The 14214-nt window shown below is 40.1% G+C and overlaps 1 protein-coding gene across 1 annotated transcript; it reads right to left on the bottom strand.

Moving 5' to 3' along the window:
• Window positions 1-13084: 13084 nt before the first annotated feature.
• LOC118659077 (olfactory receptor 7G2) lies at window positions 13085-14068 on the bottom strand. The gene has a single exon (XM_036315106.1). It carries the CDS (start codon window positions 14021-14023, stop codon window positions 13085-13087), a length of 939 nt encoding a protein of 312 aa, XP_036170999.1. The 5' UTR covers window positions 14024-14068.
• Window positions 14069-14214: the final 146 nt, after the last annotated feature.

Here is a 14214-nt window from a genome sequence, read left to right as displayed (position 1 = left end):
AATTCTCCTTGCTTACCTATTAAAAGATGATATTCTCTTGTTAATTTGCCTAATGTCATTTTAATTATTCAACCCCAGAAGAACTAAGAGGGAAAAGGGAAAATTCCCCCATCCTCAATATTGCTATAGCACCATAATTAACCTTGCTATTTTATAAAGCAATTAGTCTACTTTGCTCTTCTTTGCCATCAAGTCAAACATTTTTCTCCATTGCTCCTTCATATAAATATATATATATATATATATATATATATATATATATTTGTATTGATTTCAGAGAAGAAGAGAGAGGGAGAAAGAGATAGAAACATCAATGATGAGAGGGAATCATGGATCGACTGCCTCCTGCACATCCCCTACTGGGGATGGAGCCTGCAATCCAGGCATGTACCCTGACCTGGAATCGAACCAGGACCTTCTGGCTCAACCACTGAGACACACCAGCCAGGTTTATATAAATTTTTATTTTTATTTTTTAAAATATATTTTATTGATTTTTTAGAGAGAGGAAGGGAGAGGGATAGAGAGTTAGAATCATCGATGAGAGAGAAACACTGATCAGCTGCCTCCTGCACACCCCCTACTGGGGATGTGCCCACAACCAAGGTACATGCCCTTGACTGGAATTGAACCTGGGACCCTTTAATCCGCAGGCTGACGCTCTATCCACTGAGCCAAACCGATCAGGGCTATATAAATTTTTAAATCTGCTTTTCACATACAATAACATCCCAGAATTTTTATTAAGTCTATAATGATATTTAAGGCAAATAAAAGCTCTGTGCTATTTCACACACACACACACAAACACACACACACACCCTATCTAATAAAGGAATGTGCTAATTGACTGCCACACCCTCACAAATGGCGGTACCCACAGCCAATAAAGAGGAATATGCTAATTGACTGCCATGCCCTAACAAGATGACTACGCCCACAGCCACAAGATGGCGGCGCCCAGTCCCCTCAGCCCTGCCTCATCCTGCTGGAGTCCCCCAGTCCCCTCAGCCCCACAGGGTAAGACAGTTGGGGCCAATTGGTCTGGCAGGGGAGGGCAGTTGGGGATGACCATGCCAGCAGGGGAGCAGTCAGGCATCAATCAGTCCGGCAGGGGAGCAGTTAGGAGACTATCAGCCTGGCAGGCAGAGTGGTTAGGGACAATGAGGTAGGTAGGCAGGCAGGCAAGTGGTTACGAACCAGCAGTCCCGGATTGTGAGTTGAACATCCCCTGAGGGGTCCCAGATTGGAGAGGGTGCAGGCTGGGCTGGGGACACAGCCCCCCCACCCCCTGTGCATGAATTTAGTTCACTGGGCCTCTAGTATCCTATATAATAAAGAGGTAATATGCAAATTGATCACTACACCCTCACAAGATGGCTGCCCACAGCCAGGCTGGCAGAGGTGTTAGTGAGGGACAACAAAATGACTGAACAAGCAGGCTGAGTGGGGCAACCATACCGGCAGGGGGGTTAGTGAGGGACGACCAAACAACTGAACATCAGGCTGTGTGGGGCTACCAGGCCGGAGGGGGGTGGGGGGGCAGTTGGAGGCAACCAGGTTGGTGAGGGGGGGGCAGTTAGACGCAACCAGGCTGGTAGAGGGGGGCAGTTGGGGGTGACCAGGTCAGCAGGGGGGACAGTTCAGGGCAATTAGGCTGGCAGGGTGGGCAGTTGGGGGTGACTAAGTTTGCACGGGGGGTAGTAAGGGGTGACCAGGCAGGTGGAGGGGGGCCGTTAGGGATGATCAGGCCAGCACGCAGAATCAGTAAGGGACGATCAGGTCGGCATGGGGGGCAGGCAGTTAGGGGCGACCAGGCAGGCAGGCAGGTGAGCGATTAGGCAGGTCCAGGATTGTGAGAGGGATGTACAACTGTCAGTTTAGGCCCGATCCACAGACATCCCCTGAGGGGTCCCGGATTGAAGAGGGTGCAGGCCGGGACATCATCCTGCACGAGGTACACCCTCCCTGCACAAATTTTGTGCACCAGGCCTCTAGTATATATATTCAAAAATAAAATATTCTTTCAATTTATTTAGGTCTTCTTTATAACATGTCCTTCAGTAACATGTTAGAGCTTTTCTCATAGTATACTTTCATTTCTTTTCTTTAAAAATTTTTTTATTGATTTCAGAGAGAGGGAGGGAGAGATAGAAACATCAATGATAACAGAGAATCATTGATTAGCTGCTTCCCTCAGGCCCACCCTGGGGAAGGAGCCCACAACTTGGGCACGAGCCCTGACCAGGAACCTAACTGTGACCTCCTGGTTCACAGGTTGATGCTCAACCACTGAGCAAAATCAGCCAGGCTATCACATCTTCTTTTAGAACAACTTCCAGGTAGTATTTATCTAATATTGTTAAAGTTACCTTTTAGATAGCACAATTCTAAATAAATTTCCCCTTAAAAAAAAGAAATCAGTATTTGTAGAGTGATTTTGAACCTAGCAGTATTGCTATATTCTTGAGGCATCTTAGCAGGTGATAAAGGGCATGCCAAAGTCCAGCTATTGCTTTTTTGTGGTTGTAAACCTTTGAGAGATTTTAGGAAAGTTTTCAGTTTGAGCTGAACTTGTGAAGACCAGCTACTGAAAGAATTTCAGGCCTGTGTGTGAGATGGGTGGGGTTGGTTCTTGGGAAATTACTAGGGTGAGGTGAGTTTGAAGGAGATGCAGATTTGAACCTACCTGCACTTGCAGGCCCAGTGGAGTGACGGCTCAGCAAAGAAACAATGGTACCTGCCTGCCTGCTGTGTGTTGAGGGGAGCGGGTCTCACAAATGAACAATATCGCCTGTCAATACTTCTGTCCCAGCCAGAGCTGCCCCATCAGCCCTCACCCTGAAGCCACACTCGTTAGCTCTTTCTGTATGTCCCTGGTGGTTCTGAGCTACGGCCCCAGGGCTGAAGCTCAGAGTGAGTGAGTTTGTCAGTGAGAAAGTTCACACATGGGTCCTCTGAAAGGAAAGCAAAGTGTCTACCTAATCCGCCATCTTGACTCAAAGGCCTAAGGCAGTGATGGCGAACCTTTTGAGCTCTGCGTGTCAGCATTTTGAAAAACCCTAACTTAACGCTGGTGCCATATCACATACACAAATTTTTTGATATTTGCAACTGTAGTAAAACAAAGATGTATATTTTTGATATTTATTTTATATGTTTAAATGCCATTTAACAAAGAAAAATCAACCAAAAAAATGAGTTCGCGTGTCACTTCTAACACGCATGTCATAGGTTCGCCATCACTGATCTAAGGTGTACAACTTGCTAATTTAGCACAAATATATTGTGAAATGATTACCACAGTAGGCTTAGTTAACACTTCCATCACCATACATCATTACCATTTCTTTTTGTAATGAGAATTTTTAAGATATACTGTTTTAGCAACCTTCAAGTATATAATACAATATTATTTACTGCAATCAGTATTCTGTAAATTAGTTCCCCAGAACTTATCCATCTTAAAATTGGGAGTTTGTACCCTTTGACCTAAATATCTTTCATGCATGCTCTGCCCCTAGTAACCACCATGCTATTCTCTTTTTCTATGAGTTAAGCTTTTTTTAAGTTTTCACATATAAGTAATATCAGGTAATATTTGTCTTTCACTGTCTGATATTTCACTTAGCATACTGCCCTCAAATTCCACTCATGGGGTCACCAATGGTGGTATTTCTTTCTTTCTCATGACTGATTTATATGTCTTCTTTAGCTAATCATCTATTGATGGACACTTAGCTTTTATTATATTCTGGGTATTGTGAATAATGCTGCAAAGAATATGGGCATGCCAATATCTCTTCAAGATTTTTTAAAATTTCCTTTGGATATATACTCCAAAGGGGATGACTGAATCATATGATAGTTCTATTCCTAATTTTTGAGGAACATTCATACTATTTCCATGCTATACCAATTTACATTCCCAACGATATTGCACAAGGTTCCCTTTTCTCCACATCCTCACTAAATTTTACCTTTTGTCTTTTTAAAATATATATGTATTTCTTTATTGAGTTCAGAGAGGAAGGGAGAGGGAGAGAGATAGAAACATCAATGATGAGAGAGAATCATTGACTGGCTGCCTCTTGCACGCCCTCTACTGAGGACCGAGCCCATAACCCGGGCATGTGCTCTTTGCTGGAATCAAACCCAGGACCCTTCAGTCCGCAGGCCGATGCTCTATCCACTGAGAAAACTGGCTAGGGCAACTTTTGTCTTTTTTATGAAAGTCATTCTAATAGGTATGAGATAGTATTTTGTGGTTTTGATTAGTGATGTTCAATATCTTTTCATATATCTGCTGGCCATCTGTATATCTTCTTTTTTTTTCTTTCGTGACTTTATCTACATTTGATCTATTTCCTATATCATTCATTTCCACTCTCTTTTTTTTTACTTCTTTTTTTTTCATATGCTAGTTCTATTTTTTTTTATTTTATTGCTTAAAGTATTACAAAGGGTATTACATATGTGTCCATTTTTTCCCCCCTGCCCTAGACAGTCCCCTAGCCTCCCCTATCCCCCAGTGTCTTATGTCCATTGGTTATGCTTATATGCATGCATACAAGTCCTTTGGTTGATCTCTTACCCCCCTACCTCCTGCCCCCCAACCCTCCCCGGCCTTCCCGCTGCAGTTTGACAATCTGTTTGAGGCAGCTCTGCCTCTGTATCTATTATTGTTCAAAAGTTTATAATGGTCTCTATTATCCATGAATGAGTGAGATCATGTGGTATTTTTCCTTCATTGACTGGCTTATTTCACTTAGCATGATGCTCTCCAGTTCCATCCATGCCGTTGCAAATGGGAAGAGTTCCTTCCTTTTTAGAGCAGCATAGTATTCCATCGTGTAGATGTACCACAGTTTTCTAATCCATTCATCTACTGATGGGCACTTAGGCTGTTTCCAGATCTTAGCTATGGTGAATTGTGCTGCTATGAACATATGGGTGCATATATCCTTTCTGATTGGTGTTTCTGGTTTCTTGGGATATATTCCTAGAAGTGGGATCACAGGGTCAAATGGCAGTTCCATTTTCAGTTTTTTGAGGAAACTCCATACTGTCTTCCATAGTGGCTGCACCAGTCTGCATTCCCACCAGCAGTGCACGAGTGTTCCTTTTTCTCCACATCCTCTCCAGCACTTGTCGTTTGTTGATTTGTTGATGATAGCCAGTCTGACAGGTGTGAGATGGTACCTCATTGTTGCTTTGATTTGCATCTCTCGGATGATTAGTGACTTTGAGCATGTTTTCATATGTCTCTTGGCTTTCTGAATATCCTCTTTTGAAAGGTGTCTATTTAAGTCCTTTGCCCATTTTTTGATTGGGTTGTTTATCTTCCTTTTGTTAAGTTGTATGAGTTCCCTATAAATTTTGGAGATTAGGCCCTTATCAGATATGACATTGGCAAATATATTTTCCCACACAGTGGGTTTTCTCGTTGTTTTGTTGATGGTTTCTTTTGCTGTGCAGAAGCTTTTTATTTTGATGTAGTCCCATTTGTTCATTTTCTCTTTCGTTTCAAGTGCCCTAGGAGCTGTATCAGAGAAGAAATTGCTTCAGCATATGTCTGAGATTTTGTTGCCTTTGGATTCTTCTAGAATTTTTATGGTTTCCTGTCGTACATTTAAGTCCTTTATCCATTTTGAGTTTATTTTTGTGTATGGTGTAAGTTGGTGGTCTAGTTTCATTTTCTTGCATATATCTGTCCAATTTTCCCAACACCATTTATTGAAGAGACTATCTTGGCTCCATTGTATGTTCTTGCCTCCTTTGTCAAATATTAATTGAGCATATTGGTTCGGGCTGATTTCTGGGCTCTCTATTCTATTCCATTGGTCTATATGCCTATTCTTGTGCCAGTACCAGGCAGTTTTGAGAACAGTGGCTTTGTAATACATCTTGATATCTGGTATTGAGATCCCACCTACTTTGTTCTTTTTCAGGATTGCTGCAGGTATTCGGGGTCTTTTTTTATTCCAGATGAATTTTTGGAGAGTTCGTTCTAGATCTATGAAGTATGCCGTTGGTATTTTAATGGGAAGTGCGTTGAATTTATAGATTGCTTTGGGTAGTATGGACATTTTAATGATGTTGATTCTACCAATCCATGAACACGGTATGTTCTTCCATCTGTTTATGTCTTCCTCTATATCTTTTTTCAACGTCCTGTAGTTTTCTGAGTAGAGGTCTTTTACCTCTTTAGTTAAGTTTATTCCTAGGTAGCTTAATTTTTTTGGTGCGATGGTAAATGGGGTTGTTTTTATAATCTCTCTTTCTGAAAGTTCACTATTGATGTATAGAAATGCCTCAGATTTCTTGGGCTTAATTTTGTATCCTGCTACATTGCCAAATTCATGTATTAAGTCTAGTAGCTTTTTGATGGAGTCTCTAGGGTTTTGTATGTATAATATCATGTCGTCTGCAAATAAGGACAGTTTTACTTCTTCTTTTCTAATTTGGATGCCTTTTATTTATTTTTCTTGTCTGATCACAATGGCTAGTACTTCCAGTACTATGTTGAACAGGAGTGGTGAGAGGGGGCATCCCTGTCTTGTTCCTGTTCTTAGGGGAAATAGTGTTAGTTTTTGTCCATTGAGTATGATGCTGTCTGTGGGCCTCTCATATATGGCTTTTATTATGTTGAGGTATGATCCTTCTACTCCCGCCTTACTGAGAGTTTTTATCAAAAATGGGTGTTGAATTTGGTCAAATGCTTTTTCTGCATCAATTGATATGACCATGTGGTTTTTTTCTTTCAATCTGTTTATGTGATGTATCACGTTTATTGATTTACGGGTATTGTACCATCCTTGCATCCCTGGGATAAATCCTACTTGGTCATAGTGTATGATCTTTCTGATGTACTGCTGGATCCGATTTGCTAAGATTTTGGTGAGGATTTTGGCATCTATGTTCATGAGGGATATTGGCCTGTAATTTTCTTTCATTGTGTTGTCTTTACCTGGTTTTGGTATTAGGGTGATGCTGGCTTCATAGAATGAGCTTGGAAGTGTTCCTTCCTCTTGGATTTTTTGTAGTAGTCTGAGGAGGATAGGTTTTAGTTCTTCCTTGAATGTTTGGTAAAACTCCCCTGTGAAGCCGTCTGGTCCTGGGCTTTTGTTTGCTGGAAGCTTTTTGATGACTGCTTCAATTTCTTCCATAGTTATTGGCCTGTTGAGATTTTTAGATTCTTCCTGATTGAGTTTTGGAATGTTGTATTTTTCTAGGAATTTGTCCATTTCCTCCAGGTTGTCTAATTTGTTGGAGTAGAGCTGTCCATAGTATTTTTTAACAATCATTTGTATTTCTGTGGGGTCTGTTGTTATTTCGCCTCTATCATTTCTGATTTTGTTTATTTGGGTACTCTCTCTTTGCTTCTTGGTGAGTCTGGCTAGAGGTTTGTCAATCTTGTTTATCCTTTCAAAGAACCAGCTCTTGGTTTCATTGATTTTCTGTATTGTTTTTTTGGTCTCTATGTCATTTATTTCTGCTCGAATCTTTATTATCTCCTTCCTTCCGCTCACTCTGGGGTTTTCTTGTTGCTCTCTTTCTAATTCTTTGAGTTGTAGAGTTAGGTGATTTACTACCATTTTTTCTTGTTTTTTGAGATAGGCCTGTAGAGCTATAAACTTCCCTCTCATGACTGCTTTCATTGTGTCCCATAGTTTTTGGATTGTTGTGTCTTCATTGTCATTAGTTTCCAGGATGTTTTTAATTTCTTCTTTGATCTCATTGGTAACCCAATCAATATTTAATAGCATGCTATTCAGCTTCCAGGTGTTTGAGTATTTTGGGTTGTTTTTATTGTAGTTTATTTCTAATATTATGCCATCGTGGTCTGCAAAGATGCTTTTTATGATTTCAATCTTCTTGAATTTGGGGATACTTTGCTTGTGACCCAATATATGGTCTATTTTTGAATATGTCTTATGAGCATTTGAATAGAATGTATATTCCCTGGCTTTGGGGTGAAGTGTTCTGAAGATGTCTATTAAGTCCATCTGATCTAGTGAGTCATTTAGGATTGCTGTATCTTTGCTGATTGTTTGTCTAGAGGGCTTATCCAGTGCTGTCAGTGGTGTATTAAAGTCCCCTACTATGATTGTATTGTTGTCGATCTCTCCTTTGATATCTTCCAGGAGTTTTTTTATGAATTTGGGTGCTCCTGCATTGGGTGCATATATGTTTACCAGGGTTATATCTTCTTGTTGTATTGATCCCTTTAGTATTATGAAGTGGCCTTCCTTATCTCTTGTTATGGCCTTCCCTTTGAGGTCTATTTTGTCCGATATAAGTATTGCTACCCCAGCTTTCTTTTCCTTTCCATTTGCCTGAAAGATACTTTTCCATCCTTTCACTTTCAGTCTGTGTGAGTCCCTTCTAATGAGGTGGGTTTCTTGTAGACAGTAGATGTATGGGTCATGTTTTTTTATCCATTCAGCCACTCGATGTCTTTTGTTTGGAACATTTAGTCCATTTACGTTTAAAGTTATTATTGAAAGGTACTTGTTTGTAGCCATTTCTTTTTTTTGTGTGGCTGTTTTCTTTCTGAGCTTTTTATTTCTTCTTTTTATACCAGACCCTTTAGCGTTCCTTGCATTGCTGGCTTGGTGGTGATAAACTCCCTTAGCCTTTTTTTGTCTGTGAAGCTTCTTATTTCCCCTTCCATTTTGAATGATAGCCTTGCTGGATAGAGTATTCTTGGATTCAGTCCTTTGCTTTGCATCACTTTGTAAATTTCCGTCCATTCTTTTCTGGCCTGATGTGTTTCTGTTGAGAAATCATTTGATAATCTAATGGGAGATCCCTTGTATGTAACTTTCCATCTCTCTCTTGCAGCCTATAAGATTCTCTCTTTGTCCTGAACATTTGCCATGGTAATTATGATGTGTCTTGGTGTGGGTCTTTTCGGGTTCACCTTGTTTGGGACTCTCTGGGCTTGTGTGACTTTTTTCTTCCCCACCTCAGGTAAGTTTTCTGATATTATTTCTTCGAATAGGTTTTCTAATCCTTGTTCATCTTTCTGTTGTTGTGGTACCCCTATTATTTGTATGTCGTTTCGTTTCATGTTGTCCCAAAGCTCCCTTAGGCTCTCCTCCTGTCTTTTAATATTTTTCTCCAATTGCAGTACATTTTGGGTGTGTTTTGCTTCCTTGTCTTCTAATTCAGTAATTCGGTCCTCCGCTTCTCCTAGTCTACTGTTGATACTTTCAGTGGTGTTTTTCATCGCAGCTATATCACTCTTCATTTCTTCTTGGGTCTTACTTAAGTTGTTGATTTTTTCATCTGTTTCTTCTAGCTTCTTCCATATGTTATTGATTTTTTTCACCTGTTTCTTCTTGCTTCTTGCAAAGGTTGTCGATTTTTTCCTCCATCCGGTTTATGCACTCTAGGACCCTTATTCTGAATTCTTTTTCTGTCATGTTGCATGCCTCTGTATTACTTAGCTGCTTTTCTGGAGAGTCCTCCTTCTCTTTCCTTTGGGGGTTTCTTTGTCTGCCCATGTTTGATCTCACTGACATATTTAGACGTTGAGTTGTTCAGTGGCTGCTCCCTGGGTGGCAGTGACTCTTTGGTCTGTGGTTGCTCTTTGGGCGGTTGCAGTAGCAGCTGCTCTTCAGTTGGCAGAAGCTCCTCTGGTGGGTGCTGTTCACAGCTGTGGTGGCTCTTCTGGCTGGTGGAGGGAGGCTTCACATACAGCTGCTGTTCCTCAGCAGAGGGTGTGGTGCTCAGGAGGCTGCTGTTGCTTGGATCTGCTGTGTTGATTTAAAGGCACAAAATACAACACAACAAGGCACCATGTACCAGGCACTAAACACAAATATATTCACAATATTAATTACCCCAAATAAAGGTGACCGCCCGAATTAAGAGAATTAGGGGATAAGGAAGAAGGAAGATAAAAGAGAAAAAAGAAAAGAAAAGAAAAGTAGGGCCCAAAAAAAGGAGTGCAAAAATGAAATTGGAAAAAAGGAGGGGGGAAAATAAAAGCGAGAAAAGAAAAGAAAAAAAAGAGCGAAAAGAGCAAATGAAGTGGAAGAGGGGAAGAGACTTTTTATATGATGAGAATTCTCCTATAGAACTGCCACTAATCCCAACAAATTCCAGCAACAGCTCCCTGGAGATGGATGCAAACTAGAAACAACCAATAATATAACGATGAAAATAGAATGGAGAACACTAATCCCAAAATAAAATAAAGAGAAAATAAAATGGCACTTTAAAAAATGGTAAAATGGTAGCAGTAATAATACTGGTTAAAAATAATAAGGTAGTAATTAAAAGGGTAAAATCAGGTGATGGAAAAAGAAGAAGAAAGAAAGAAAAAAAAAGAAGAAAAAAAATGAAAAAAAATTGGTTTCTTAGTTAAAAGGTGAAAAAAGAAAAAAAAAATGCAGTATTGAAGGTCCTTCGGTTCTTGTATTCTTCAGTCTGGCTCGCCTTTAGTCCTGCCAGGTATTCAGGAGAGTGTTGAGTTTCCCTGCGATACACTGTTCCTCTGTGTTGTAAACCACAGTCCTTATTTTATAGCAGGCCGTATTTGTTTCCCAGACTGCCTTATTTTGTGTTTAGCAAAGAGTCAGTTTGTGGCTCAGCCTCTGGGTGACAGTGTTCTGGGGTTGGCCTCTGAGGCTATAGGGCATCTCTATTGCACTTAAAAGTGATTTGGAGAGGTCAACTATCCAGAGCTGGTTCCTTAATAGTTACCCGCTCTGTGTTGTTGCTGGGATTGCTGTATATCTTCTTAAGAAAAATTTTTATCTAGTTCCTCTGCCCATTTTTAAATTGGATTATTTATTCTTTTTATATTAGTTTTTTGAGTTCTTTATATATTTGGTATACTATCCTGTTATTAAATAATTAGTTTACCAGTGTTTTCTTTCATTTCAGTTAGTCCTTTCATGTTGTTGGTGGGTGTATTTTTTGTGTTTGCTTTTTTTGGGGTGGATTTTGTTGGTGTTTTTTTGTTTTGTTTTTGGTTAGTTAGTTAGTTTGTTTATTTGTTTGTTGTGACCAAATTTTTAGTCTGATTTAGACCATCTTGTTAATTTTTGCTATTATTTCTTGCATTTAATATTATTATTGTTACCAAGACCAATGTCAAGGAGTTTTCCCCTATGTTTTCTTTTAGCACTTTTGTGGTTTCAGGTCTGATGTTTAAGTCATTGATTTACTTTGAGTTAATTTTTGTGAGTGGTGTAGGCTAGGGGTTCAATTGAATTCTTCTGCATATGCAGATTTCCCACCACCATTTATTGAAGAGAATATCCTTTCCTCTTTGGATATCCATGGGTCCCCTGTCAAATCGAAGTTTAATATATTTTTATTGATTTCAGAGAGAAGGGAGAGGGAGAGATAGAAACATCATTGATGAGAGAGAATCACTGATGGCTGCCTCTTTCATGCCCCCCACTGGGAATCAAGCCTGCAACCCAGGAATGTGCCCTTGACCGAAATCGAACCAGGACCCTTCAGTCTGCAGGTCTGATGCTCTATCCACTGAACCAAACCGTCCAGGGCTGTCTTAGCTTTTCATACCTATTATGTAGTTTGTATTTTTGCAGTTCCCTAATGTGTAGAAGTCACTCAACCAGCTTCTGGATTTCTCTCTGAGGGAATTGTTCTGTGTGTACCTGTATATCAGTGTGTTCCTGGGATCAGGGAAGTCACAAACCCCCTATTCTTCCACATTGCTGACATCAGTGAAAAGTCATTAATTAAGTTTAAGCTTTTAACACGGTCGGTGTTAGGGCAAATTTATTTCATATATATCATTGGGAAAAATAAAAGAATGATAAAATATACATTAGACGCCAATGAAAATGACAGACGTGTAAGGCAAAAATGATCAAATACTGGAAATGAAATACTGGCTCTGTCCATCCAATAGGTCTCCCAGGTCTCGTTGCTTCCTCCTTTCTCTCTGTCTCTTCCACTTCTGTTTTATAACAATACATGGCATTAAGGCCACCTGATAAGCCAGGATAAGTATGATCTCTGCAAAAACCTCCTTCCCTCCCAAATAAGCAACATTCAGACGTTTATCAAATAAGTTCATAATCACATATTGGGGGTGGGGGTTAGGATATGGACATATTGTCTTGAGGGTTGCCACTAATGCACAATAGATGTCCTCCGGTTGACTCCATAGAAAATCCTGTTATCATTTGACCCAGATAAGGATTGTTTTCTGTCTCTGGGCATTATGTTAAGTATGACACTTATATTTGCTGCCATCCCTTCTTAGTGAACCTGAGAAAAACCATTCTTAGAACGAATTCACCAAATAGAGGAATGGATGATTTCTACTCTCCTGTTCTTGAAGTCCTTACCTCTGAAGTCCTTATAATGACAGACAACTCTCTTAATTGTTTGACCATATAAACATATGTTTTAGGAATTTCTTTTCTTATTAGATCCAAAGGCTTTCTCACCGATGAAGTTCAATAACCTCACAATCATCTCTCACTACTGAGATGATATAATCATGCTAATTTTATAGATAATGAAACTGAGTATGGTGGATGCTAAAGTTGCTCAAAGGTTTCAACAGATCCAGGTTTCAACACCAAGTTAAAATGCATTTGGTCATTATATTCTGATCATTTAAGAAAAATTATCTCAGAAATTGCTAAATTTCTGAAAAAGAAAGGTGAGCCTCCTTGCTTCATCGTGGGCCTAACTTTGGGTTTCAATTGACGTGGCCCTATAATGGGAGAAGGGGGAAGACGGCTTCTAGAAGTGACCACAGCTGTGCTTCCATTCTTTTTCCTGTACTGTCCATATTCTACTCCTATACCTCTTCTGAGAGTTATTTATTTAAATATTACTAATCCTTTCAGCACTGCCTCAAGTTCTAATTATATAGAACCTGAGTTAAGAATTAAAATAATTTGTTAAACAACACAGAAATTCAGGAAATTCAGGTTTCAACACCAAGCTAAAATGCATTTGGTCCTTATATTCTAATCACTTAAGAAAAAATTGGTGATGGAAGAATTAGGCATTCAGGATCTCCCAATATTTTTATCACTATTATTCATTCTAAAAATCCAAGTTGAATTGGATGACACAGTCACAAACATGAAGGTATTCTATCAATGAGTTTCTTCAAGGCTCCCTTCATGTCCTTGTTCCTCAGGCTGTAGATAAAAGGGTTCATCATTTGAGGAATCACAATGTACATCATTGAAGCCACTGAAGTCTTTCTAGGAGAGTCAGTAACTTCAGAGGTAATGTACACTCCAACAACTGTCCCATAGAACAACAAAACAACGGAGAGGTGAGACCCACAGGTCAAAAAACCTTTATACTTTCCACCAGCTGATGGTATTCTCAAAACAGAGGAGACAATCTGAGTATAAGAGAAAATGATCCCCAAGAGAGGTATACCACCAAGGAGGCTAGCCATAAAATATATGAAGATGTTATTGATGAGGGTATCAGAACATGTAATCTTGATGAGTTTAGCAAGTTCACAAAAAAAGTGAGGGATTTCCAGGTCCTTGCAGAAGGAGAGCCGCAACACCATCAGACTGTGGAGCAGGGCATTCCCAATGCTAATGAACACGGAGAGTGCAATCAGCAGGCCACAGAAATGGGTGTTCATGACAACGGTGTACCTCAGTGGGTGACAAACGGCCACATAGCGGTCATAGGCCATTGCTGCAAGGATAAAATTTTCCAAACCCACAAACACCATGACGAAGCAGATCTGGGTGATACATCCTATGTAGCTTATGCTCTGATTGTGTGCTTGGATGTTCACCAGCATCTTTGGGATCGTGGTTGTGCTTAAACAGATGTCATTAAAAGACAGATTGGAGAGAAAGAAGTACATGGGTGTGTGCAGGTGGGAGTCAGAGACAGCAGCCAGGATGATGAGCAGGTTTCCCAGAATGGTGGCCAGGTATATGCACAGGAACAGGTAGAAGAGGAGGGACTGCAGTTTTGGATCATTGGTCAGTCCCAAGAGAAAGAATTCTGAAACATCTGATTCGTTTCTGGGCTCCATGTTGTGGGTGAACCTGATGGAAAAGATGGAGTGAAAATTAAATACTAGTAAGTGGTTCTTAGATGAGCAGCAGCAGCATTTCCTAGGAAACTATTAGAAATGCAAATTCTCAGAACCACTCCCCTCTTACTGCTGACCAACCTTGCATAAGGACCAGCAACCTATGAGATGTAGTACTTTTTAAAAAAAGA

Source organism: Myotis myotis, unplaced genomic scaffold, assembly GCF_014108235.1.
Source record: "Myotis myotis isolate mMyoMyo1 unplaced genomic scaffold, mMyoMyo1.p scaffold_m19_p_6, whole genome shotgun sequence".
NCBI classification, from domain to species: Eukaryota; Metazoa; Chordata; class Mammalia; order Chiroptera; family Vespertilionidae; genus Myotis; species Myotis myotis.
This window is presented reverse-complemented; position numbering and strand designations above follow the sequence as displayed.